Consider the following 27359-nt stretch of genomic DNA (forward strand, 5'->3'; position numbering starts at 1 on the left):
AGCAATTAAATTAATCTGGTGATATTGCTAGCTGCATGTCCCTGTCCTTGCATTTAGTTCATATATATATACTACTTGGAAACTAAGGACTGTTGCTTTTATTTATTCGGCCCCTCTTTGTATCATTTTAAAATTGTTGTATGATTAAACCAAAATTCAATAATTATTTTATTAAGAGAATCCAAATAAGCCATTAGTCTTCCTTCCAGATAAAGATTCCAAATAAAGATTATAAAGAAATAGTCATTAAGAAATTAAAGTTGGGATACACTTTAATTTATTGATGATAATGACTCTATCACGTGTCTTTTATCCATCAAGCAATACTGGTATTATATATACAACTTAATTTCATACAACTGATCTTTGCTTTTATAATACTTTTATCCTAATCTATATATATATACCTCGTCGGCAATCGATCGGCATCATCCTTTTCCAGAAAAGGAGAAACGTATATTAAACGATACGTCGTGCTTTAAGGCAATTGTTTTTTTTTTTTGAAACAAATTAGTTTATGTTACGTTTTTCAGTAGGCAAATTCAGTGCTAAAATATGTTTAGTTGTAATCATCAGGTTTAGGGATTAGTTGAGATTTCATTATGTAATATATATATATATATATATATATATTACATAATGAAATCTCAAATATATTGTGAGCTTGCGATTTAGCTCGGAAATATATTTGGTATTAATTAATTAGCTCTTTTGCGATTTAACTATATTTTTTTTATGATGATTTAATCTTTCCATCAATCCTGCTGCAGGTACCAAACTAGTGAAGTACGAACAATATTCTGGAGAATGTTTCCGAGAATGAAGTCTTTTAGTTTTTCCTAAAAGAATCACATGCATGCATGGGATTTAATTTCTTTTACTTAACTAATAATGCAAAATTGGTGCCTTTCTAAAGGATATATAAGTTATGGTATTTTATGCTTTTTCCCTTTTTTCTTCATGAAGTTTCATTCTCCCTCCATATTTTACAACATTCATGGTCCATGGATCGGTAATTGCTTGAGAGATTAGTGGTGGTATATATATATATATATATATATAGCGCCATTATTATCTAATTAAGCTAAAGGAAAAAGGTGAAGAGGTTAGGTCATTATCAAAACAGCTACGTACACAGGCATCTTTGAACTGCAATATGTATATATATCTATATACATATTGCAGTTCAAAGATGCCTGTGTACGTAGCTGTTTTGATAATGACCTAACCTCTTCACCTTTTTCCTTTAGCTTAATTAGATAATAATGGCGCTTCTTTTTCTTGGAATCCATTTTTCACTTTGCAGCACTTTTTATAATTGGCTGCAACTTCATCCGCGGGAAACAGAGCTCTTAAATCGATTAGTTAACCATTTTAGACATGTTCAAGAAAAGAAACAAATTAACTTGCATGGTTTACCTTTACCATTTTAGATATGTTCGTCTACAACCTACCTAGCTTGTTCGTGTTTGTTCTCTTGGGATGTCTATAGAGTGAAGTTGAGAATCCCCTTAAATTAGACTTCTTAAACTGTCCAAGACAATAAGAGGGCTCGTAGTCTCTCTCTCTCTCGTTTGAATTTTAGTGAAATTCGAGCAGCCTAATTTTGAAGAATCTCAATCTGGAGCCAAGTTTTTCTCTAAATGAATTTAACAAATGTCATTGAATTCTTTTTAATGGGCCCAAACCAGCATTAATTTTAGTGAATCCCCTTAAATTAGGTTGCAGGGCTGTACTTATAGTCTCCTCTCTTGTCCAAATTTTAAAGAAATTCGAGCAGCCTGCTCTAAATGAATTTAACAAACTTTAATAAATTTTTGTTAATGGGACTGGCAACTGTTGGAAATAATCAGTTGTAAATATTTGCTTGGTAACATGTATTGCATAAACTATATATATATATAGCTAGCAGTTTAGATGTCTTAAATGCGTTTAGTTATGTGTGTTGAGTAAATCCATTGAATGGGTGTTGGAATAAATACGTACATACCCGATCCACTCATAATTATTTTCATTTCAAACACTTACACAAAATTAGCATAAAATTAAAACACCCAAACCAAAACCAAATAGTAAACAATTTAATACAATATATTTTAGGATTGCTGGCGCCTTGTCTGCTGATTTTTCCTTTGTTTGGGTTGTAGAGGGGTTTATTTCCTTTGTGGGATGTTCTGTGTCTTGGGTTATTCTGCTGTTGCTGGAGCAGTTGTTTTGTTCCTCTCTTCAGGCTGCCTTTTGGGTGTAGTTGAGTTTGCAGTTCTAGTGTAATTGGTTTTGTTATTTTAATTAAATTTTTAATCATCCAATAATAATAATAATACCCGATCAACTCATAATTATTTTCGTTTCAAACACATTTCAAGCTCGTACAATTCAGTACGTACCCTTACTTATTTAATATATAAATTCTTACTACGTACCTTTTTCTCTCATGTTAAAAGTTTCATGCTTATTTCTTGCAGAGGCAATTGCGAAACAAGCCTGAATGGCACTTGGAGAAAGTGAGAGCAGTACTGAGTAAAAGATAGTAATGATATTCCAGTGGCGGCTGAAATACTTGTAAAATAATTTAGCTAATTAACGTTTTTTTATGTCATTTTATACATAGTTCTAGGGAGTTTGACGAGGCCAGGACATTCTTTCACCCTTTATTAAAGTAATGACGTTGGTGTTTTATATAGAAATATACATTGTGAGCTTACGAATATTACATGTAAGTAGCTTTATTTAGACACTGTTGATGATACAAAATATCTCCCAAGGCTCAAATAATTAAGGAGCCCACTCCAAATAAAAGGCCCATAGCACACTAAGTCATTAAGCCCAAGCCCCTGCAATCCTGGCACGGTCGCCTAGTCTAGATACATGATATACGATACATGTAATTTCCAAGATTATCTTGAAAGATAACCTTCGGTTAAAACCACTCCAAATCAAGGGAGTCGAGTAAGAGTACCATGACTCACTCACAGCTTCTATAAAAGTAGGAGTCAACAAACGATACAAATACGGTGAATTTTATCATTGACTATTCTCAGTTATTATTATTTCTCTATTTCATTACTCTTATCTTAATCAAGTTCTGACTCAGTCATCAGCATCTGAGGTGGTATGACCGCCACACCCCCCACTTCGCGGTCTACCACTACTGATCCATTTTTATTCTTAGCAGGCTTTGGCATCGATTAATTAAGTATTAATTAATTAGCTGTTTTGCGATTAAGCTATTAATTTGTTTATGATGATTTTATATTTGCATCAATCTGGAGAATGTTTCCGAGAATGAAGTAGTCTTTTATAGTTTTACCAAAAGTAGGAATTCGCTCCAATGAAACATGCATGGGATTTAATTTCTTTTACTTAATTAATTATAATGCAAAATTTGATGCTTTTGATCCTTTTTTTCTTCATGAAGTTCCATTCTCCGGTCCTCCATATTTTTAAATCATGCATGGTCCATGGTGTTGCTTGAGAGATTAGAGGTGGTATCTTGCAGTTCAAAGATGCCTGTGTGCATGTGGCTGTTTTAAAAATGACCTATCCTCTTCACCCTTTTGCTTTAGCTCACATAATAAATAATATTGCCGCTTCTTTTTCTTGGAATCCATTTTTCACTTTGCACCACTTTTTATAATTGGCTGTAAGCCTGTAACTATCTTCATCGATCCGCAGTAAACAAAACTCTTAATTCGATTTGTTAACCATTCTAGATATGGTCAAGAAAAGTAACAAACTTGGATGGTTTACTTTCACCATTTTAGATATGTTCGTCTGCAACCTAGTTTGTGTTTGTCCTCTTGGGATGTCCGAAGGTGAGTTATTCCCTAAATGAATTTAACAAACTTTAATAAACTCCTTTTAATGGCACCAAACCAGCATATATATCTAATCCAACAAATGAAAATGATAACTATTCCAGTGTCTAGGATATAAATCATTTGGAATAAATGTTGATTTTATATTCTCTAAATCAAGTGATTTAGATAATATTTGTTAATCTGATTTAAGAGATATGTTTGAATTTAAAATATTTTAAATTACATATAAAGCTCTATAAATAAGATATAGCCTATAATGGCTCTAACTGTCTCTTTCATATCTTATTATTGTTATTTCGCATTATGTGTTAATTTCTACATCCAGTTTGACGAATTGATCATTATTCAGATAGCTAGTTTGAAATAATCAGTTGTAAATCTTTGCTTGGTAATTAACATGTATTGTATAAACTATAGCTAGTTTAGATGTCTTACATGCGTATAGTAATATTTATGTACGTACGTGTTGAGTAATTAAATCCATTGAATGGGTGTTGGAAATAATGCATACATACCCCGATCCACTCATAATTATTTTCATTTCAAATACATTACACAAAATTAGCATAAAAACACCCAAAGCAAAACCAATACCAAAGTAAACAAATTAATACAATATATTGTAGATGCACTTGGAATGAACAAAAAACCAAATTCTTACTACATACCTTCTCCGGCCACCATGTTAAGTTTTATGGTAATTTGAGCTTGCAGAAGTCATCGCAGGGGCCAGGGGGAGAGTCGACTGCGTACCAAGTCTGAGTGGCAGTTAGACCAAGTCCCAATAATACACCCAAGAAAGCAATGATAGTCCATGGGCTGCTGAAATGATCGTGAAGGACTTGAGCCATCCATGTCATCCAACTATTTTCGTAGTACCCCTGAATCTGGATTTTGACATCCTTATACGCTTCGGCATTAGGCACCAAGTCCGTGCCTATCGCATTGAAGAGGTCAGCCACTTCTTGATCGCTGCCGAGGAAGTTGAGGAGTATGCGTGCCTTCCTCAAATCTTTGACATCGTTGGCTTCATCGATGAGTGAATCTAGGAAGGATATATAAGAGCTGATGCCGAAGTCGTTCTCGAAATCCAAGCACATTTCATAAGCTATCAAGTTCATGAACTTGGGGCCGGTTGAGTCATCTACTGTAATTGGAGGAAGCCAAAGGCATCCCGGGTAGAAACCGAATCGTCGAGTGAAACATATGTTTCTCAAGTAACTATTCTTCTTGCTACGTTTCAAATGGATTCCTGCTACTTTCAGCTCCTGCACATTCCGATACGATTGCCAATCTGGGTCACGTTGACGTGTGAATGGACATCTACGAGATGAGTTGGTGGGTTTCGGGTGTGGCAGGGGACCCAAGAGTGTTGTTCTCAGAAGGTCAAGAAGATGGGTTGGGTCTGTTTCTTCTTGTTTTAGTTGCGGCTTCGTTTGCTGATAAGTAACGTTTTGAATGTAACTTTGAATCGACTCACTCAACTCGGTTTCATTCCCGCTCAAGCTCATCAATAACTTGAGGAGACCATAGGGGACTTGGTTCTCTAACAAGAACAAATCCTGTTGAGCGAAGGCTACGCTGTCGTCTTTTATATTCAACTCTACGAACTTGTTTTTTGCAGCGCAGAATATGTACTGTAGTATTGCGCAGCCGTCCACGAACAACATCCAGGCGAGAGCCTTGTCATCATATTTCTTCGTCACCTCCTCCTCGAAGCATTCTCTCAGTTGCTTGATTTCCTTTGCGACCTTGTATAAAAGATTTATACCCTTCTCGCAACCTTGGACGAACTCATAGGCCAATTTAAGCTTGTACTTTTCTCCTAGCTGGTACTTTGTGTTGCCATGATGGATAGGACCGAGCGACGCCACTCTTGGCTCAAAGTACTTGATGAAATGCTTGTGATCTCGCAGCAAGAATATAACCTTCTGTATTTTTGCTGGTGGGCGGTTGGTTCCAAGGGCTTCCACCGCTCTCATTTGGTCTCCTTCTGCCATAAAATTTATATACCTTTCCTCCAACTCCATGTTAATGGCAGGCTGGTCGTGGCCGCTGCTTCCTTCACCATCTTCTATCTTGTCAATGGGAACAATAATATGCTGATCATCCATTCGGGGGGTTGTAGCAAGTTTGTACCCAACAAGGCAATTAAATCTGGTGATATTGCTTGCCCTGTCCTACCATTTAATTCATATATATATACTTGATAGTACTTTGGAAGCTTTAGCTTGAGAAATTATAGGCAGTTGCTTTCATTCGAATGTTTAAGCTTAGCTGGGAATTAAATATTGGCACTTTTATGAAACAACTATATCTAATTTTGACTATAAAATAGCAAGAGTGGAATCTAATCAACAAGATTTGTTGAAAAATGTAGAGAAATAGGAACTTGCTTTTGGCTTTCATTAAACAATTATATGTTCTGAATAAACTACTGATTGTCATGACTTTGTCTTTTCTATCGAGCAAGATTGGTATCAAATACAAGGTAATTTCATTCATGGACCTGATCTTTGCTTTATCCTAATTATCTAGTAATATATACCCAGTTGGCATCATCTTTTCCCAGAAAAGGAGAAAAGTGTATTGTAATTTAATGGAACTGGTCTTTGCTTTTATCCTATTCTAGTAATATATCCCTAGTTGGCATCATCTTTTCCCATAAAAGGAGAAAATTGTATTGAACCATACCTCATGCTTTGAGGCTTTGAGGAACGTTATATTTAATTAGTTATGTTTTGTCGGTTTTATCTTTATTCTGTGCATCTGAATAAGATTATTGCCTCAGTCCCTTTCATGATTGGGGGGTTGTGACATTGCAGTAAATGCATATGCAATGATATTAACGATGGAAAATGAGAAATGGCGCACCCTAATAATTACAATAATGCTATACTTCACACCACAATCACACTACGCTAACATGAGCTTAGAATTTTTTTTTTTTTTTTTTTTTTTTTTTTTTTTTTTTTTACAATGACTGATCTAAAGGCTACTAACCTATGTCATGTCAGCATAATGTGATTATGGTCTGAATAATAGCATTTCTCTAACAATTATGATTCTAAAGAGTCTGTCTTTATCTTTACTATTGAAAGTAAAAAAACATGATAGGTTCCTTATAAAACCTCTCTTAACTCGTGGTCCATCCAACCAAAGATGGGGAGGAGACAAGAAGGTTCCCAATGGAAAGTGAGCCCCTCCAAAGAAAACATTGTCAATCAGGCCAGCTAAAAATTGTTTGATTCGGAGTATTCAAAGTGTGAGGGAAAATAATTCCCTTATTCCATTATGGGTGTATTATGTCATCGAGAAAGAACTTCATGATTATTGTCCTAAAATATTTGCTTCTATGGTCTCCCATAAAGGTGTTTTCATTTAGAAAACTACTTGTTGGAAACTAAACAAATCAAAACGTGAGAGTTTTTTTTTTTTTTTTTTTTTTTTTTTTTTTTCTAAATGGTAGAAGTTATAAGTTCTTTTAATTAATAAGGGACTTTAGTTTTTCTAAATTCATGTGTTTATTTAATTCTCAACAGAAGTCTTAACTTAGAGATAAGTTTTTGTTATTTATTACAATAAATATGGAGAAGTAAAAGTCTTGTAAGTTAGCCTTGTAATTTATTGTGTCATTAGCCATTTAATCAAAGCATTATTAAATCGATACTTTATACTTAGAAAACGTATATCACATGATCTTAGATCTAAGATAATATTATTATAATAATATGAATTGTGATTTGTGAGATAATATGATCATATAATTTAAATATGAGTGTATGACCATTAGATTATTAGCAATTTAGGACTTAGGTGTTTGAGCATTACAATTAGATAATAAGTTCAATTCAAAAAAAAGATAATAAGTTAATATAATAATAATTTAAATCATTAATCATATGATATAATTTAATGAGATCATATGATTATATAATATCAAATTAAGTAATTGACATTGGATTCAACAATGTCCCTAAGGGGTAGCTCAATTGGCTGTGTACCACGCCTCATGAAGCGGAGGTCACTAGTTCGAACTCCCCACCCCCCTTCCCTTGTGTGGACATGTCAAAAAAAAAAAAAAAAATGTGTTATTTATAACCACAATTAAAGTATTAATATAATTTAAGTTGGCCTCTTGAGCCGTTTAAGAGTACTTGAAGTTTAAATTTATATAGCAATAAAAAAAACATTAAATATAAGAGTCAAGCTCAGCTCGACTTATTTATAAGCTCGAGCTCGATTTTTTTGCTTGTCTTTGAGCTCGAGCTCAAGGAAAATTTAAACGAGCCGAGCCCGAACAAGGAAAGTTCGCTCAAGCTTGGCTTGTTTACACCCTCAATTAATTTATTGACAGAAAAAAAAAAAAAAAAAAAAAAAAAGAAAGAAGCCCATATGGGTTTAGACCCAACCCAATCAAATGAAAAAAATTACAAAAATGCAATTCACATAATGCTCGCCCCACATTACCTGCCCCATCGGCACCCGCCCTGCAAACACGATACCCGGTGGATAATGGTCTCTATAGCCGGGTAACTAGTATAAATTCTAAAACCAGCATGTTGCCGGCCGGGTGTCCACCCCTAAGTGTGTAGCCCAAATCCAATACTAGGATATCTAGGTTTGATTGTTTGAAGTAATATGTACTAATGCATACGGTGTAGAAAAAACTAGTCAAATAATGAGTACTTGTTACAATGGCAGCTAGGGATGAAATAGCGATTTTAGCATTTGGAAAATTACTAACTGCTAACCACTTTTATATATATATATATATATATATATATATATATATAATGATGTCATTTTGGTGTTTAAATATATAAAAAACCATATAAAACTCTAAAAACAACGTCGTATGTAGTAGGATATTACTATAGAAATAATGTCGTTTTTTTTTTTTAATTATTATTTTCTCTTTTTTCCTTTTAAAAAGCGGTTAGCGGTGCGGTCTGACAGTTAGCAAAGACGGTTATCCAATTTTACTAACTGTCCAGACAATTGCGATTATTGATTTTAGTTGATTACCGCTAACCGTAATTACATTGTCACCCCTAATTGACTGCATGTAATAAGACGCCTTAAAAGTGGCCTAAATATGAAGCCAAAACATAGTTTGATCCAGTGACAAGACAATTCAAACTAGAGGCAACATGCCAATCTGGGATTGAGAAAGTTAAAAGTTTGACTTAATTATCATGTGATTGTTGGGTTCTGCGTTTCCAATTAACCAAAAGTAAGAATAAAAGACTCATGCAAATAATGAATCTCAAACTATGAGGATGCAGTCAACTAGTATATGGACATGAATCTTAGATCAGTTTCAACTCAATTAATCATTGAGTATGGTTTGATGATCATTATCTGAATCATAAAATACAAAATGTAAGAACAAAAACAGCCATACAAATGCATTTATTTTGATAGAAATGCTCTTAATAGTATTCCGGAATTGAAGTTAAGCTGTAACTGCTATCTAGAAGAGCCAGGTTGAATGATCTTTGGGCTCTGATTCATCAAACCATGTTTGGTGCACATGCATCCAAGTGAATCCATCTGCAATACTGGTGGCATCCTGCAAAAAAAAAAAGGAAGAAAAAATAAAAAAGCCAGAAAAGGTCATGCACAAGTTTTGTGGGAAGCATTTACATCAGTCTCATAACTCACCTTTGAACTTAGTATGGCAGTTGTCATGCAACATCGCCGGTCCTCGCCTACAAGAGAGCAGCAAAAACCATAAGGAACTAATCCCACCATTCCATGGTGGCTTTAAAAGATGATTATTCCTTTCATGGCCTCGGCATATTACTACAGAAGAAAGGGTATGGACTATAACATATGCAACAGTCATACAGGTGAAGAGAACTGCTCTTGATGGTTTTCCAGAATACAAATATAGTGCTTATACCATGACATTGTCATTGTAGAACATGTTAGATTATTGAACCAATGAGAATAAGAAAAGGCACAAGAACATAAAAAATGAATAAAAGAAGAAGAAAGTAAAGACAGGACAAAAACAGTACCGCATAACTCCCATTTATTGAACTTCACAAGCCATGTATGCGAACTAATCTGTACGGGCACAACCCGATCAACCCAAACCCGGAGTTGTTTTCCCTGTTTGTCTCCATAGCATGATCTCATTGCATTTATGGTGTCACAAAGAGATTGCTCAACACCAGACGGATGGACAAAACTCGCAGATGGATCCTGACAAATATGCAAAGAGAAAAAATAACTAGACTCCTAACTAAACAGAATAGTACAGATTTAAATGACTGGCAGGAAGAGGGGGCGGATTCAAAATTCAAAAATTAGTATCTTACCACCCACACATTTATCATGCATACATTAATGTATCAAAAATTCTCTAGATTTACACTTAAAAGACATGTGGCGATCCAAGATGAAAGTTGTACAACTTCAACAACACTTATATGTCTGACCACCGCAAAGCAATGTTTTAGTAACACAAGTGAGTCTCCAACTATACATGCTCAGTGAGTAGGAGTCAAACTTATTATCATATTTGCATAATTGGATTCATGTCCTAAAAAGTTTAATCTAATAATGTAACAAAATTAATAACCATTTAAGCAAACACAAATATGATATCTAATTTATTATCTTTTATATGGTAGGAAAAAGGAGAAAAAAGAATATTACAGCCCAGAGTTTTACCAGAAGAAATGCAGCTCACACCAGTGCAGTAAATGTTACTTATTATGTTGCATAAAAAGTCGGGTAAAGTTGCAGAAATAATCCATTAATATTGAAATTTGGCATGTACAAGCATGCAGATGTTATCCCCTCGGAAATACCACATATCACCAACCTATACCAGATAAGATGCTCTATACTTCCTGTATGAGTAATTAAAAAACTAAACTGAAAGGTAAAATGGATATCAGACATACACAAGCTGCTTTCAAGCTTGCCAGATACAGTTCAGAATTCTCAACTTCTGCACGCCTCCATCTCTCAAAGAACAAGTAAAATTTCACCACTTCATGTCCATAATTAACATTTTCCAGCTTGCAGTCCAAAAAGTCAGTGACATCTCTAGGAGATGTGTTTGGCCCCAGGCTAAAATGACCGATGGCTTGTATGATCCCAGATGCACACCTCTCTGTTGCATGAATAATCTTAGGGTTATTCTTAGCATTTTCAGCATGCCACTGCAGCAATTCTTCTTGAGCATTGCTAACCTACATGATGGATAAATGTTAGCATACAAACAGTTAGGAAGACAACCTCAACTGCTGAGATAATAAGAATGATAATAATGTATTAGGTGAACTACCAACCATGACACCATATACTTCTGGTATACTGAATAGTTCAGCATCATTTCCAGAGTCACCACAAACAAGAGTGTTATTGGGTAGTTTTCCCTCCGACTTCAATTTTTTTAGTAGATACGCAAGAGCTTGTCCTTTTCCAGCACCTTGTGGTAATATATCTAAATCCATTCCTCCACTATAGATTATTTTAACATCGAGCTGGCCAAGAAAAAGCAAGATTTTCAAACATTAATAACAATACATGACATAAAATCATGGTAGATAAATCTACTTGGGACTTAAATCTTACCCCAAGCTTTTCAAAACACTCTTTTAGGGCCTTTGTCACAGCCTGGGCCTTAGCTTTCTCAACATAAAAGCTAATCTTGTGTGGTCGTTGCTCTGTTTCCGACTGTGTCACCCCATAAACAATTCAGAAATTTTAAATACATGAAACATTTTTAATTGACAACTCAAGTCAATTAACTTAAAAATAATTTATAAATCAAATTATCAAAGTTAATGTTGCCGCCGTGTACCAGGGGAAACAATCAACTTATTTCATGCAAACATCTTTAAGCAATACCTGAAGAGTGAGTTCAGGAAATTTGCTTGATTCCTCTATGACTAGGTTCCTGTTCCATTTCTGATTTAAGATTTCAACCCAACCATCGTCTGGAACCAATGAGTTTCCATATGTTATCTCAGTTCCAACAGACGTTATGGTTATATCCGGAGTTAACATGGGTTTCTCTTTCCTCAACTGTTTGTAAAGTGTAGGTGATCTTCCAGTTGAGAAAACTAGCAGAGAATCATGACGATAATTGGATTCCCATAAGGCATTAAATCTGAGCAGAGAAAGGTTCTCAGAATCATGATGATCAACCTGCAAACGGAAACAACTAGCCCGATAAAATCACAGCAGCAAGAGAATGGAGTGATGCGAACACAAAGAAAAGAATTATAGAACCTACCATTGTATAATCAAGATCTGAAACAATCATGAGACGTGCTGGAGACTTTAGCCGATCCATGATTCTTCCCTTGACTTGGTCCTGTCATTAAAGTAATTAAAACTACAAAACAAGCATCTATAAAAATCTATAACGGAAAGTATCTAAAATAGATCAAAGTATAAAAAACATTCCTTGCTCATCATTAAGTGCATAAACAGAGTCTGCAGAGAGTACAGATCAATTTCGTTAGCTGTATGGGTGATTTCATCGATTGTATTTTTTACTTGTATGAGCATTATCGTCTTTAACATTTTACTGGGAAATTGAGAGCATGCAATTTTATTTCAACCTACAATAATTTAAAGGACAACGGTGGCTGTTATACCTTTCAAAACTATAACTAGTACTAACAGATACAGAAGATTCCAATGAAGAATGACAATGCTAAAGAAATTGTAAAGCATTTCAGTGGGAAATTAGCTACCATAAATTGGGTTGCTTATAAAGTTTTTAAACCAATAAACTTGCCAACAATACCATAATATTGCCCTACCAAAAATATTACAATATTACAATCATACTTCTAAAACAATTGAACCCCTCTCCATCCTACCACAAAAACATAAACGAAAAATAAAGAAAAAATAAATATGCATGCACACACAGGTCATTAACTAACTAATCACAGGGAATACAGGATTAATGTCATTTGTATTCTCTTTAAATACAAAAGTGCACTGATATTAGTGGCTTAAATGTATTAAATACATGAGCTTTCACATGCATTCAAGCTTGACCCTGTTTAGCAGAAGTAGACTGTCAAAACAGAAACCCAGCACCAGCAAACATTATAGTACTAGTGCACCCTTCCCCCCCCCCCGCGGTGTAAAAAAAAAAGCAAGAGAAACTTAAAGGATTATATGAAAAAACGATCAACTTGAATTAGCAAAAACTATATCCCGTTACAGGTAATAAAGCATTTCGAAACCACAGCAAATACATAATACGCATCAAATATCCACAACCGCAAGCCAGTTCGATTGAATAAGACAAATCCAATGAATCATCATATGATCGCCGAGAAACCTAGGAAGATATAGCTTTGATTTCCACTACTCAATACTCAAAATTATTACTCCCACTCACGCCCTAAGTATTGAAAAATCATACAATTCAGAGCTTCCAAATCGTAATTTTGTCTCACATTTTCTCGGCAACCAAACAGAACTTAAAGCAATAGAACCAAAACAGAAAAAAAAAAAAAAAAAAAAAAAAAAATAGATGTAGTGTAGGAAACAATCAGAGAGTAAATAATCAATAGGATTGAAATTCCAAAATTAACATCGAAAATCTCACAAGAAAACAATCATGATCAGAAAATGCAAAAAAAAAAAAAAAAATCAATCAATCTAGTTACCAGAAGAAACTTGGCCTTGAATATGGAATTGAGAGGTTCAGATTACGTGCTTGGATGAAAGGAAATGAAACACATAGAGAGACAGAGATGAGGTGGCGGATTAATGAGTGGCCTGAGGAGGTGATAACTGATAATGGGGAAGAGAATTGGATCCGAATTCTTGGCGCTTCTTTTGTAAGCAGAACAAAAAAAAAAAAAAAAAAAAAAAGATCTCATAAAAAGGAAAAAAGACACGTGTCAGCTACTGATGTGGATGTGGGGCCTACTCTCGTCGTTTTGACGGTGGTGATGATCATGTTGGTGTGATTAAGAAAATTTGTAGAAGCATATTCTTTGGAATGTTATATTCTTATGTAATTTTACCCAACGTTTGCTATTTTCCTTCGATAATCTTCGATTGGATGTGGTTCCTTCGTGTGTTTTTTGTTTTTTCCTTTTCTTGGCAAGGAGATATATCTTGGTATGTTTCATTTGTGGAATCTGCAAAGATAATATCTAATTTATATTAGAGTAATATTATATATCCTACTAATACAATCATCTAATTACTATCCCATATTATATGTTAGTATGGCTCTATCAATTCACCCTTAAATCTTAAAAGGAAAACAAAAAAATTAATGATAAATTAGTAATGCCGCATTAAAATAGTGATGAAATAATAGTGTAATCTTTATATTAATTTACAAATATGAAATTGTTTTGTTTTGTTTGTTTGTTTGTTTTTAATTTTTTAAGCTTGTGTTGAAAGGGTTATAATATTTATGCCCATAATATTATACTTGTTATAACATTTTTTTTGATTGGTGTGAACGGCATGTTTTTTGCGTTTTTTGAGGCGTCATTGATTTTCAATTTTTTTCATCCTTTGAGATAATAACCAATTAAGAGAACCTACTAGTGGGGTGCTAGCGGGTCTCACTTCAATGTTTAAGTCAATCTCTGAAAGAAGAGTATGTACAATGCAAAGTAATTGAGTATAAGGTTCGTACCTGGTATAAAGGCCTAATTATAGGCTAATAAGTGGAGTTAGATCTGGAATAAGTCTTCTACTTCAACTTGACCTAAGAATGTTGAGAGTTGTGGTCTATTATTCTTCTAGTGGACTAATATTGGTCTTGAAACACACGATGTATCCGGTGGGCTAATAAGGTTGAATTATTCCCAACAATACTAATTAAACTTAGCACGTCCTCCATTAGAAATTAGTGAACCAAGGTGCAATATTTGGGCTCCGTTTTGTTTCGATATAAAATATTTTTCATTTAAAATTTATTTTTCAAAAATTATCTTCCAACAGTTTTATGGAAAATGTGTGACAACAGAAAATGGTCAATGACTTCCAGCAATCTCCTGTGGTGGCTCAACAAAAGTCTAACAATGGTCCGACTGTTTGAGAGGAGAAACTCAAATTAGAAAAATAGTTTATAAAATTTAAAAATGAAAACAACTTTTTAAAATTAAATAAGCTTTTTTGGTCATACCGAAAATATGTTCGATTTGACTTTTTTTTGTTTGTCGCACTAAACATAAACATAAAATAAATAATGAAAAACATTTTTTTAGAAAAAATACTCATGATAACACAGATGGAGCCTTAGTCTAAAAATTGAGAAATCAAAGCGACCTAAGAAGAGTAATGGGCAACAACAACTTGAGACTGATATTTTACAAATAAGGAATTATTGTCAATGATTTCTAGAAAGTTTTGTTTTGTTTTTTGTTTTGTTTTGTTTTTTTTTTTGTTTTTTAAATAAAGTAAAAGTATTAACAAACAATTTTAAACACAAAATACTTAAAAAAAAAAAAAAATCAAAACTACTTTAACATTTATATCACATCAAACTTTTCAAAAAAAGAAAAAAAAAAAGAAAAAGAAAAAATGATAGTTACATTTTCCTCCCATGAACTACAACGCATTTTCACTTTGCTTCCATAAACTACCAACTCTATTGCTCGACCCCCATGAACTACCATTTTGTGCCGAAAACTTCCTTCCGTCAGTCAAAGGCGTTAACTCAGACGGTCAAAGTGATAATACGTTGTAGTTCATGGGGGTAAAGTGATAATGAATTATAGTTCATGGGGGCAAAGTGATTGGTAAATCGTTTGAGTTAACGCTTTTGAATAACAGAAGGAGCCTTTGATTGATGGAATGTGGTTTTTTGGCACAAAATGGTAGTTCATGGGGGTCGAACAGTAGGATTGGTAGTTTATGAGAGCAAAGTAAAAATGTATTGTAGTTCATAGACAAAAATACTCAAAAAAAAAAAAAAAAAAAAAAAAACCTCTAAAAATTTTACCAACGAAATCAATTTTTTTTATTTTAATGATATTTTGGACTTTGAAGCAATATATATAAATTAATTTGTACAAGCGTATGTTGAAGTTCATGTGTTACATTTGAGAGCCGCTACTATCAGGTCTATCATGATAGTACCAATTTTGAAGCTTCTAATTACTATGTGACACATCATCAATTTAAGAAAAATGCAAAAAATAAAAGTGAGAACAATCACACCAAATCAGAGGAAAAAAAAAAAAAAAACCCATAGCTAGCAAGACCTCAATCAGACCCACATCATGGGTTGGGCTGGACCCACATGGGTCTGGCGAGACCCACAAACTCAAGCCGTGGGTCTCGCGGGACCCACGAACTCAAGCCGTGGGTCTCGCGGGACCCACGAACTCAAGCCGTGGGTCTCGCGGGACCCACGGGTTTGGCCGGCGGTGAACGCCTCAAATCCCGTTGGCCGTAACCCGCTTCAAAACTCATTTCTAATGCCTCAAAACCCGTTTCTAATGCCCAAAAACCAGTTTTTAATGTCTTAAAACCCGTTTAAAATGCCTCAAAACCCATTTTTAATGCCTAAAAACATATTTCTAATGCCTCAAAATTCGTTTTTGGATTCAAAACTAAAACCTAGAGGTAGAAGGTTAACTCTGTAGGATTTTATCACCCTAAAATCTAGTGTATTTTGATCCAACTTATTTTTGTGTACTTTTTATATTTGGGTTAAATACTAAATACCCCCATAGAATTTCGTTGCTTTATTTTTTTTCCCTTAGAGTTTGATTTTTATCACAGGAGATCCTTGTGGTTTTGATAATAGACAAAATTAGTCATTATGTCAGTTGACCATTAGTTGACTTAACGAAAATCTATGTGGACCAATCAAATGTTGACACGCAGCACCTATTTGATTTTTAAAAAAATTAAAATATATATATATATATATATATATATATATATATATAAAACAAAAAAAATTGGGGGTGGCTCTTGGCCATTTCGAGTCACCCCCTTTGGCCATGGGGCCCATTTGGCCAGATGTGAGCCACCCCCTTGGAGCCAAGGGAATGGCCAAAACCACCCCCAATCACCATTGGGGGTGGTTTCGGCCACCCCGTAGGCTTCATGGGGGTGGCTCCTTTGGCCATGGAGGTGGCCTGGCCACTCCCATTTGCCCGGATGGGAGCCACCCCCTTGGAGCCAAGGGAATAGCCGAAACCACCCCCAATCACCATTGGGGGTGGTTTCGGCCACCTCGTGGGCTTCATGGGGGTGGCCGAGCCACCCCCAGTACCCACTGGGGGTGGTTTCGGCCACCCCCTTGGGCACCCCCCACCCCCAAATGGGCTATCCCTAATTTTTTATTTTATTTTATTTATTTTTAAAAATACATTATTTTTTAATTTTAAAAAAATTAAATATGTGCCACATGTCAACATTTGATTGGTTTATATGAATTTTCATTAAGTCTATTAACGGTCAACTGACAAAGAATTAATTTGGTCTATTATCAAAATTACAAGAACTTATTGTGATAAAGATCAAACCTTAGAAAAAAAAAATAAAGCAACAAAACTCTAGAGGGGTATTTAATATTTAACCCTTTATATTTTTACTTATATGGTAGTTATTGATTAAAGATTATAAAATAGATATCATGATATACTTATCAGAAATTGTGATGCACTGCAATTTTTAATGTAACACTTCTAATATCGACAAGCTGACGAAACGGTGAGTTTCAAGAATAGAGAACTAAGACAGGCTAGCCACATAGAGAGAGAGAGAGAGAGAGAGGGAGCAGTGCCTGAAGCTCTCGTCGGCCGGAGATCTGAGAAAATCACCAAAAGGGTCTCAATTGAAATGGGTATGGGCTTCGTGGTAGGCGTCTTTGGAGCCGTAATTCTCGCCCATGCCGCTTATTCAACCATCCAATGTAAGCCCTTTATATATATACAAAAACATGAATCCATGTGAAATTAGAAGTTAGTTTTCAGGGTGTCGAATTTTTTATGCGTTGGTTTTGTTCTGATTGATTTGGTTGTGGTTGCAGATAGGGCTCTGCTGAAGATTGTGGAGGAAGAGTTTTCACGACCCCCAATAAATGTGAGTATTATTTATTGGCTTTTCTTTGATCCTTGAATTATGGTTTGTGGTGTTTATATGAATCTGGGGGTTTATTGGGAGTGCAGGTGGTGGTTGAGTTGCTTCTAGGATTAGTCTTCTGTATGTGGGCGGCGCTGACGGTGCCGGGGAAATTTCTTTCCATACTTCCCCATTCCGAGCAGAATAGGTATTGCTATACCTTTCTTTCTGTTTCTTCAAATTTTTTGAGTTATATTTGAGGTTGGAGATTAAGAGATTTAGTTTTATTTTGATGGAAGGTTTTGTTAGTGGCAGTTTGATTGAAACCTATGACAGTTGACATTAGAGTATGTACATGATAAATTGTATGTTGAGCAATGTAAATTTCTTTTCTGTAGCATTAAGGTTTTCCCTTATAAAAAATATAGTTAAAAGTTGAAGTGAAAAAGACCAGATTTTGATTCTGTTATGTAATATGGGGGTCTGATGTACCGATACGTGAAACTACTTGCGTATTTTTTTATGATACTGATATATTAAAGCTCACAACTGGGACTTCCTCATGTTAGAACAGGATGAAGGGTGATATATATATATTCAATTATCTTCTAAGAAGTAGACTATCAGCCTCTTGCCACTTAGCCCACATTGCTTTCAACACTACTTGTCCTTGAATTGCTCTACAGAATTCTTGTAGATGCTTGCCTTCTATATTGTTTGAGATTTGACCTTTAAACTATAACCAATGTTACTTTGTTGTTTTACATATGATCAAAAATAAGAAAGTCACATGCTTAGTCAGATAACCATTGAGCGGTTGATGGAAATTTTTTTTCCAATTCAAATCATATTTCAGACACTAAAGTGCTTTTGTGTAGGAGAAGCGTTGTTAAATTTTTGTTAAAGAGTTGTAGCTCTAATAGCACTTACCCCCACCCCACAAACACACACACAACACCCTTGCAAGAATGGGGTGGATGGTGAAGTTGTCGATCCAAAATCCGCTGGGTAGTGTGCCTATAAAAAGAAAATAGAAGCATTGTCAAGATTAATGGTTATATCCAGTGCATGGCTTTTTTCTTTACTTCCAGTTCTAATTTTTTTAATCTTTCAGGGAGTGACCAAGTTACAAATGGCCTTCACTCCCTTATTTTCTTCTAAATTGTGGTAGATAGTTACAATGCACGACTTTTCTTATGATATTTAAACTTTCTAGCTTTACGAGAGAGCAACTATGTTCTCTTGAGGCACATGAAAATATGTGCAAGGCAGTGAGTGATGCTATGTGATTAAATTTCTTTAACCCTTAGAACTGAAGTTTCAATCTAATCCTTGCATTTAATGAGTTAGTAAATCTTTTGTTCAGTTATGCAGTAGATTTCCTTGTTGAAATGCTCATTTAGATGAATTTGTTTAGCCGTTTCTTGATAAGACTGATGTCAACCCTGATGCCATTTCTTGCATGTTTAAAGAGCAATTTTAACACATTGTTGGTTGCAACTTGTGAAGATTGCACGCCTAGATTCTTTTGGTGGCCTTAGTGATGCAATTAGCTAGCACATTGCTTTATAGCTTTGTTGTGCAAATGACCCTAGCAATCGAAAGAGTAACATTATGCAGGTTTTTTTCTTCTCTTTTTTTTTGACAGTTTTCAATTCAATACTATATAAATAAATCATGAAGCTTTTTGCATTATGACTCGGATCATCCATTAATGTGATAAAGGTGCATCTGAGTTGCCTTTGTTAATGCTTCAACATTATATATACTTCCCATACAATAATAAGTGGTACCAATACAGAAAGGACCCGTGAACCTTGGATTGCTTGATTTAAGTCAGAATTGCTAATTTGGAAACATATCATAGGATATTCTTCTGAGACAGAGATATCCTAGAAAGTTCATATCTAACTCTAGAATACCTTCTGCTATTTTCTCTATCACTTCTTGAGTTAATTGTTCTGTGCATCCTTTTTGTTTTATTTTTCTTTTAATTTTCTACCAAAGTGAGATATTACTTGTTCTAGAAAATAATTAGAGCTAAGCCTTGCTGCATATGCCTGAAGAGGCTAAGATAAATTCTTCACACACGCCAAAAAAAGAAAAAAGTCTGGCTATCATTTTTAATGGTGAGGCTGTTAATACATCGTCTACAAAGAAAGCTGTCTCACTAGAATTTTTGAGTCGCTCTCTGTTGCTTTTTGTTAATTTCAGAGTCAGAACTGTTCAATTATTGCAACTGTGCTTCCCCTGGCAATATTGGCTGCAGGATTATTACTTGGATTATTGAAATCTGGATTGTGTATTTTTGGATGCAGGATAGTGTCTTTACCAGCGAATTTAGACTTTATGATTTTCAACCATCGAGGCAAAGTATTTCCTTTGGAAATGGATTTGAAGCTCAAACATTGAATCTCCTTTGGGCTTTACTTGAAGAGAAGTCATTTTCCAGTCTCTTTAAAACTTGGAAAGAGAGAAACAGTGGCACTTGGCCTATTGCTTAGTTGTTTCAGATGATGTCATTGTATCATCTCTTTACTTTCGCAACTTATTGTAAAAATAATTCTCTATTGGCTACCTTGGTTTGCTAGTTTAAACTTGGGAATATATATATATATAATCTCAATGGGATTTTATTGGTTGTTGTCTAACCCATGACCATGAGGGTTTATAGGAAGTTGAATAAACAACAGTGGCATGTGTTGGGCAGGAGGGGCGGATGAAACATCCCCATTTTATGCACATCCAACCAAGATTGGTGGCGGTGTTATGAAATTCCCAGTGTCTTTCATTTCCTCCTGTTACCAGCAGTGGCATAGCAAGTATCATGTTCTCAGTTCTCCTCTCCTTGGAATCTAGTTATTATTTCATACAAGGTTTCTTAAAAGTGCTACTTTGGAAAGCAAATCAATTCTGTTTTTCACCATGGAAGAGCAAATTTAAGAATGGAGGTTTTCGATTTGTAGACTATCTCTTCCGTGCCCCTTACAACTCTCCCTAAAGCAAGTTTCCATTGATCATTTCCGAGGAAGCAAGTAATTTACAAGTGAGAGTTTGAGAATGAGAAGTTCAAATTAAAAAAATAATTTATAGTTTAAAAAAAAAAAAAAAAAATTATTTTATGAAATTAAAGAAGTATTTTCAGTTAAACTGAAAATGTTTCGGTTGGTTATAATTTTTCGTCCCACCAAAAAATATAAAAATAATTTTAAAATAGCTTAAAATCTAAATGATAAGAGGGTGGCAGTAGATATATTTTCCCAAATTACAAAAACCAAAGGCAAAAGAAGGAAATATCGATCATCCTCGTATTTGACACAACCACGGCTACACGACAAAACCCAACGGCCAACTAATAAGCCCAAAAGCAATGCACCCACTATCCAAAATCTTTGAATAACAATTTTTCTTATTTTCGCTCAAAATGATTTCTCATTTGTCTCATCTCCTTGAGGAATCATGAAGTGGAATCACCACCAACTCACTAATCAATCCTAATACAGAAATAACGAAAGCCAGCCATAGCCCAAATCCTCAATCCTTTACCAAAGCGAACAACGCCCAGGAACATGTCACTCTCTCACTCACTTTCCATGCCTGAATTTGGGTTTTCTTCTGTGCCTGCCTACCACAATTCCCAGTTTTTCAATCACCATAGTACCACAAAATTGGGCACCATAAGACCCACAAACTCAGTACACAAATTCAAGTTCTTTGATAATAAAAAACCTACAGGTTTCCTTTGTTCCAAGCTGCGGGACTTCAACTCAGGGTTTAACAATTTTCAGTTTTTTGGTGAGTGTTGTGCTATACAATCGAATAGGTGCAGACCCAGAAGTCAAAAACACAAAGTTTTATGTCTCAATGATTACCAGCCCTGTAGCATGTGTTCAGGGTTTTACAGTACCATACAGTTGGGCACTTTCAGACCCAGAAATTCAGAAAGCAAATTTCTGTCTGGCGGTGCCTTGGCAATTCCAATTTCCAATAGTTTCAAGCATGGCAGTGGGAATTTAGGGTTTTGCGAGGTGAATTGGAGCAATAAGAAATTTGTATTAAGGTCCAAATCGATGTTGAGTGTAGATAAAGTGGTAGAGAGAGAGGAAAGTGGAGGAGAGCTGGGTAGGGAGAATTCTCATGATGCAATTGTTATTGGGTCCGGGATTGGAGGGTTGGTTGCGGCAACGCAGCTGGCGGTGAAGGGAGCTAGGGTCCTGGTTTTGGAAAAGTATGTAATACCTGGTGGGAGCTCTGGGTATTACCAGAGGGATGGCTACACGTTTGATGTTGGGTCCTCTGTGATGTTTGGTTTCAGCAATAAGGTCAGTTTGAGCATGGATTCCTTGTGTTCTTTCGTACACTGCACTTACTCGTTCGCTACCACTGATAGGAACTCTCTGAGCTTATGATGATTGAATTAAAATTTGGTTCATATCATATCATTTGATTTTTGAAGAACTATGATGGTGTGAAGTGATTTTTGGAAAAGTGGGAAGTAGCGTAACCTTGGACAATGCTATTGTATTGTGATAGAAAAACTACCATGGTTGAAAGGAAATTTATTATTTATCTGTATGAAGAAATAAAAATACATTACATGGTACAATCAAGAAGAATTAATGCCTTGTACCTTATTGATGTGAGTGTTTACCATTCCTTAAGTCATACTACCATTGATCACAATGTTTGGTGTTTGAGATGGCTTTTCCCTTGACTTTATGAAGAGCTGCTGTGGCTTTCTTGTTTAGTATGTTCAATAGTAGGAACTACATGGAAGTTTAAAATTTTCAAATACATGAACAAGTCCGCTGGAATTTGAGGTTGAACATTAGTTGCATGGAGTTAGATCAATTCATGGTAATTTAGTTTAAGTTTTAGAACCATGGAATACCTATTATTGACATAGAAAATTTTATTCACGAGACTGTCACAGCTTGTAACTGTAAAGCATTGTTCTATATTGCTCTATGCCCTAGACTTGGCAATCTATTGGAAAACCCTAAAGTAAATGAGAAGTGACATTACTAGATTAGTTTTAAGCAACTTGTTGGTGATGGACATGAATTTCCCATACACCTCAGTATATGACTTGTGCATCTAGACTGATCCTATGTCTCTTATTCCTATTATATTGGTAATGTAGTATTTGCAAAATGGGGGAGATATTTTCTGCTTCTGTCAATAAACCATGAACATCAGATGCTTTTATGAGTTATGTATGATTTATTGAACTTAATAATGTAGTATTGGCCTTTTACTGTAGTTTGTCTAGTTCTCTTAATAATTATCTACCATTTTTCGGTTGGTAGTCTGCACAGCACCCTTACTCTTGATGTTCTTCAAATCTGGGCAGGGCAACCTAAATCTGATAACCCAAGCATTGGCAGCAGTTGGATGTGAGATGCAGGTGATACCTGATCCAACTACTGTCCATTTTCATTTACCCAATAACCTTTCTATTCAAGTGCACAGAGAATACAGTGAATTCATTGCAGAACTTACCGATAAGTTTCCCCATGAAAAGGAAGGGATCCTCAAATTCTACAGTGAATGTTGGAAGGTATATTTTATTTTATTTTATTTTTTTGGATTAGTGGAATGTCTGTTTTAATTGAGATGACCACAACTTCCTCTGGCTCTTTTGCCTCCACTTATAATTTATCACTCATATTAAGGAACTTGTGTACATATTGAATAGATTTTCAATGCTTTGAACTCATTGGAATTGAAGTCACTTGAAGAGCCAATCTACCTTTTTGGACAGTTTTTCCAGAAGCCTCTCGAATGCTTGACACTTGGTAATCATTGTTTTCTTGATCTAGTTATGTAGCTGTGAATTGCAAAACAATGTCATAATTGTAGAAATTCTTTGGGCTTTGGTTTATCTTACTAATGCCAGTTGGGAGATCTTTTGGGCATTAATTTTGATCAATTGCTAAGTGTCACGTGCTCTATATTAAGATTCTTATGTGGCAGTGGCGGAAAAATGTAATTGAGACAATGAAAGATGCATCTCTAGACCACTTTATACTTGAACTTATCTGCTGAAATTTATGAATATGCCAAAGACATTCTTCATTCAGTTTAATAGAAGTTCATCCGCACTACATGAAGATGGGAATGCGATATTAAACTAAAGATCATTGCAGTACTACCATCATGTTTATTTTCTTGGTTGGTTCTGAAGTTGAGAACCTTAATGTTGAGATCATTGCACTTTTGGTCCCTACCATTTGTGTATGATCCTTTTTCGCAACACCCTGTTGGTGGATCTTCTTTGTGGACTATGGCACATATTTCCAGTCTTTGTTTATTTTTACACTACCGACTGTGATTGCTTCCCAAATTTATAATTTCTGTTTAAGTGGTCATGTAAAGTTTTCAGATCTCTTAGTTATGGACTTAAATAGTGTTGTCCTCTGCAGCCTATTATTTGCCTCAAAATGCTGGAGACATAGCTCGTAAGTACATTAAGGATCCCCAGTTGTTGTCTTTCATAGATGCAGAGGTGGGTTGAAGTGACTTTTTTGATCCTATTAGAATTTTTATTAAACAATTATTTAATTATCAATTGAATAGCTATGGCTCATCCCATTGATCTCATCTGATTTTTTTTTTCCTTATTTTGTGTCTGCAGTGTTTTATAGTGAGCACAGTCAATGCTTTGCAGACCCCAATGATCAATGCAAGCATGGTAAGCTGTTAAATTAGCTTTTAGGCTATTTTCTGTTTATTCTTATCTCGTTTCCTCATGTATTTTTTGTCCCAGGTTTTATGTGACAGGCACTTTGGTGGGATTAACTACCCTGTTGGTGGTGTCGGTGGAATTGCAAAGTCCTTAGCAAAAGGCCTGGTTGATCAGGGCAATGAAATATTTTACAAGGCAAATGTGACTAGCATTATAGTTGAGCAGGGAAAGGCTGTGAGTTTGACATTAGTCTCAAAATAAGTGATGCTTTAATATCCAGGGTTCATTCTATATGTCACAAGGATGTGTTTGTTGCTTATTTTATTTTATTCTGCGTTTTGTAGGTGGGGGTTAGGCTGTCGGATGGAAGGGAGTACTTTGCCAAAACCATAATATCAAATGCTACTAGATGGGATACTTTTGGTTAGTTTTGCCAAGGAATTTTTAAATGTTCATTGAGAAATGCACACACTCCCAAGTGCACATTCCTTGATGTCACAGTAAAAATAACCATTAGATTTTGGATGGATCACTATTAAATTTTGGATCCAATGGTGATTTTTCGCTGCCATATCAAAGAGTGTGCACTTGGGAGTATGAGAGTGAGAGTTTATGTTGCATTTCTCATGTTCATTTGGGTGATGATCCTTTTTTGCTATTTCATGTGCCAGTTTGCTTTGCTATCTTGTTGATAATTTAATTACGTTGAACTTTGATTTTGTGTAGGAAAACTCTTAAAAGGAGAATGCATTCCAAAAGAAGAGGAAAATTTTCAGAAACTTTATGTTAAGGCTCCATCTTTTCTTTCCATTCACATGGGGGTTAAAGCTGAGGTCCTGCCACCAGATACGGATTGCCACCATTTTGTGCTTGAGGTATTTGGGTTATTTCAGTAGCTTCATTTGCTTGGAAATTTTGAGGGCCTATAGATAAGTATTTTTAAATTAATAATTTGTCTTCACTTAAATTTCTTTTAGAATGACTGGACAAGATTAGAGGAGCCATATGGAAGCATATTTTTAAGCATTCCAACTATACTTGATTCATCATTGGCTCCAGAAGGACGTCATATTCTTCATATTTTTACCACTTCTTCCATAGAGGACTGGGAGGTACGTATAATACTGTCAAAATTAAATTAAAAGGTTATGTCTTATGTGGATCTTTGATTCCCACCCCGTCCTCTTTCCTCAGCACCTGCTAAATTTTAGCTGGGGTTCAAAAAATATGTGACATTTCAAATAACAAAAAAGCTGGTCTACTTTCTAGGGTCTTCCTCGAAAAGACTATGAGGCAAAGAAGGAGCTTGTAGCGGAGGAAATCATAAGCAGATTAGAGAAGAAACTATTTCCAGGGTTGAGATCATCAATTGTTTTTATGGAGGTATTGGCCTTACTGTCATACCAGTGAACAATATTGCAAAATTTGTTTAACAATTTGCAAAATGTGTAAATTTAAAACTGAACTTTAGTTGCAGAATGCTATATGTAAGTAAAGGTTAAAATTGAAATTTGGTTGCAAGCACATCTGCTATGTAACAAATTTTTGTCTGCTCAAGGAAAACAAATGATGAGGTTATATATTTCTCTCCCCCCTTCGTCCTCACATTAGCTTTGGTTACGCTACTTACTCTGGGCTGTCATGAGAACAAATTGAAGTTGATTCCTTCCAATCTCGCACCCCCAGTTTAATGCAGTTGGCTGCCTAGGATTTCTGCAACTCTTAACTCTTCATAAAATGAAGTAAATTTGAAGTTTCTGATCATGGCAGGTAGGAACACCAAAGACACACAGGCGGTTCCTGGCTCGTGATAAGGGTACATACGGACCAATGCCACGCAGTACACCAAAGGGATTACTTGGAATGCCATTCAATACAACAGTAAGTTTAATTATAAGCTATGGTGGGTCAGTCAGTAAATAGTTTTACAAGCATACTGAATTTTATTGGCTCATGCAATAATGGAAACTGCAGGCTATAGATCGTCTGTACTGTGTTGGTGATAGCTGCTTTCCAGGACAAGGTGTTATAGCTGTAGCCTTTTCAGGAGTAATGTGTGCGCACCGTGTAGCTGCTGATATTGGTGAGCAAGAGGCCTCTTTCAAAATAGAATTAGCTTGTTAATGGGTGGAAATGATTTGGCGGATCCTCTTTTACAGTTTAACTACTTATATTTAAGCTCATATTTTGACTTAGTATAAACTCACACTAGAAAAGGATGCTCAAATAAGATTGGTTCCAGGATGAAGCTTTGTTCAATTTTTTAACAAGATCTTTATCAACGAGCACTTCTCATTTGCCTATATCTTTTCTTTGACAGGGCTTGAGAAGAAGTCTCCAATATTAGATGCTGCCCTCCTTCGACTACTTGGTTGGTTGAGAACATTGGCATGATATACCATATGGGGGAAAATATGAGATTCCGATTACCACTTGGCTGCAAAATAATAGCTTACTTGCCTAATGGCTGCGATCCATAGCAGGTTGAGGATGTGCAAATTTGCTATCCTTTAATTTTTTCTCTGGAAAGGTCACCAATCATTGAAGCCAATTGAGGTACTTTGTGCAATGGCTATTTAAACAAAGTCGGCTCACGGGATTGCCCTGTAATTCTTATTTGCTAAGCTGACACTATGCATGCAAGGATTGTGGAGTTGTCTACATCATAATTATGTCTCTTTTGCTGATTGATTTAGTAGCAGATTGCTGATTCTTTTATGTATAGGTCTAAATGATTACTCTTGTAATACACTGATGCAAAATTTGCTGCATTTTCCCCTCAAGTCTTATTTACTGGATTTTAAAATTCATTT

At 35.2% G+C, this 27359-nt stretch overlaps 4 protein-coding genes across 4 annotated transcripts; 2 read left to right on the plus strand and 2 right to left on the minus strand.

The window, feature by feature from the left end:
* Positions 1-4502: 4502 nt before the first annotated feature.
* On the minus strand, positions 4503-5935 carry LOC132162232 (UPF0481 protein At3g47200-like). Its single transcript, XM_059572494.2, has one exon. It carries the CDS (start codon positions 5933-5935, stop codon positions 4514-4516), a length of 1422 nt encoding a protein of 473 aa, XP_059428477.2. The 3' UTR covers positions 4503-4513.
* Positions 5936-9123: 3188 nt separating this feature from the next.
* Positions 9124-13647, minus strand: LOC132191517 (sucrose-phosphatase 2). Its single transcript, XM_059606583.2, has 9 exons — positions 13481-13647; positions 12082-12162; positions 11694-11993; positions 11418-11519; positions 11132-11326; positions 10742-11032; positions 9848-10034; positions 9489-9535; positions 9124-9396 (listed from the first exon to the last, which is right to left on the minus strand). The coding sequence occupies exons 2-9, from the start codon at positions 12139-12141 to the stop codon at positions 9298-9300; spliced, it is 1281 nt and encodes a 426-aa protein (XP_059462566.1). The 5' UTR covers positions 12142-12162; positions 13481-13647; the 3' UTR covers positions 9124-9297.
* A 3844-nt stretch (positions 13648-17491) lies between these two features.
* Positions 17492-20496, plus strand: LOC132192284 (membrane magnesium transporter). Its single transcript, XM_059607568.2, has 4 exons — positions 17492-17709; positions 17827-17879; positions 17966-18066; positions 20177-20496. Exons 1-4 carry the CDS (start codon positions 17637-17639, stop codon positions 20268-20270), a joined length of 321 nt encoding a protein of 106 aa, XP_059463551.1. The 5' UTR covers positions 17492-17636; the 3' UTR covers positions 20271-20496.
* Positions 20497-21265: 769 nt separating this feature from the next.
* Positions 21266-27317, plus strand: CRTISO (carotenoid isomerase). Its single transcript, XM_059606308.2, has 13 exons — positions 21266-22180; positions 23212-23418; positions 23557-23656; positions 24284-24366; positions 24496-24552; positions 24628-24780; positions 24891-24969; positions 25273-25421; positions 25524-25658; positions 25816-25929; positions 26317-26427; positions 26521-26629; positions 26867-27317. The coding sequence occupies exons 1-13, from the start codon at positions 21428-21430 to the stop codon at positions 26938-26940; spliced, it is 2124 nt and encodes a 707-aa protein (XP_059462291.2). The 5' UTR covers positions 21266-21427; the 3' UTR covers positions 26941-27317.
* Positions 27318-27359: the final 42 nt, after the last annotated feature.

The sequence above is a fragment of the Corylus avellana genome, chromosome 10 (assembly GCF_965113065.1).
Source record: "Corylus avellana chromosome 10, dhCorAvel1.hap1.2, whole genome shotgun sequence".
In the NCBI taxonomy this organism is placed as follows: Eukaryota; Viridiplantae; Streptophyta; class Magnoliopsida; order Fagales; family Betulaceae; genus Corylus; species Corylus avellana.

Coding starts and splice junctions, on each gene's coding strand:
- LOC132192284 (XM_059607568.2), top strand. CDS start 17,637: ATGGGTATGGGCTTCGTGGTAGGCGTCTTTGGAGCCGTAATTCTCGCC. Junction 17,710..17,826: donor CGCTTATTCAACCATCCAAT/GTAAGCCCTTTA, acceptor TTGTGGTTGCAG/ATAGGGCTCTGCTGAAGATT. Junction 18,067..20,176: donor CCCCATTCCGAGCAGAATAG/GTATTGCTATAC, acceptor TTTTGGATGCAG/GATAGTGTCTTTACCAGCGA.
- LOC132191517 (XM_059606583.2), bottom strand. CDS start 12,141: ATGGATCGGCTAAAGTCTCCAGCACGTCTCATGATTGTTTCAGATCTT. Junction 11,994..12,081: donor CAGATCTTGATTATACAATG/GTAGGTTCTATA, acceptor TTCCGTTTGCAG/GTTGATCATCATGATTCTGA. Junction 9,397..9,488: donor CTGCCATACTAAGTTCAAAG/GTGAGTTATGAG, acceptor TTTTTTTTGCAG/GATGCCACCAGTATTGCAGA.
- CRTISO (XM_059606308.2), top strand. CDS start 21,428: ATGTCACTCTCTCACTCACTTTCCATGCCTGAATTTGGGTTTTCTTCT. Junction 25,659..25,815: donor CTTCCATAGAGGACTGGGAG/GTACGTATAATA, acceptor TCTACTTTCTAG/GGTCTTCCTCGAAAAGACTA. Junction 25,930..26,316: donor CATCAATTGTTTTTATGGAG/GTATTGGCCTTA, acceptor TGATCATGGCAG/GTAGGAACACCAAAGACACA.
- LOC132162232 (XM_059572494.2), bottom strand. CDS start 5,935: ATGGATGATCAGCATATTATTGTTCCCATTGACAAGATAGAAGATGGT.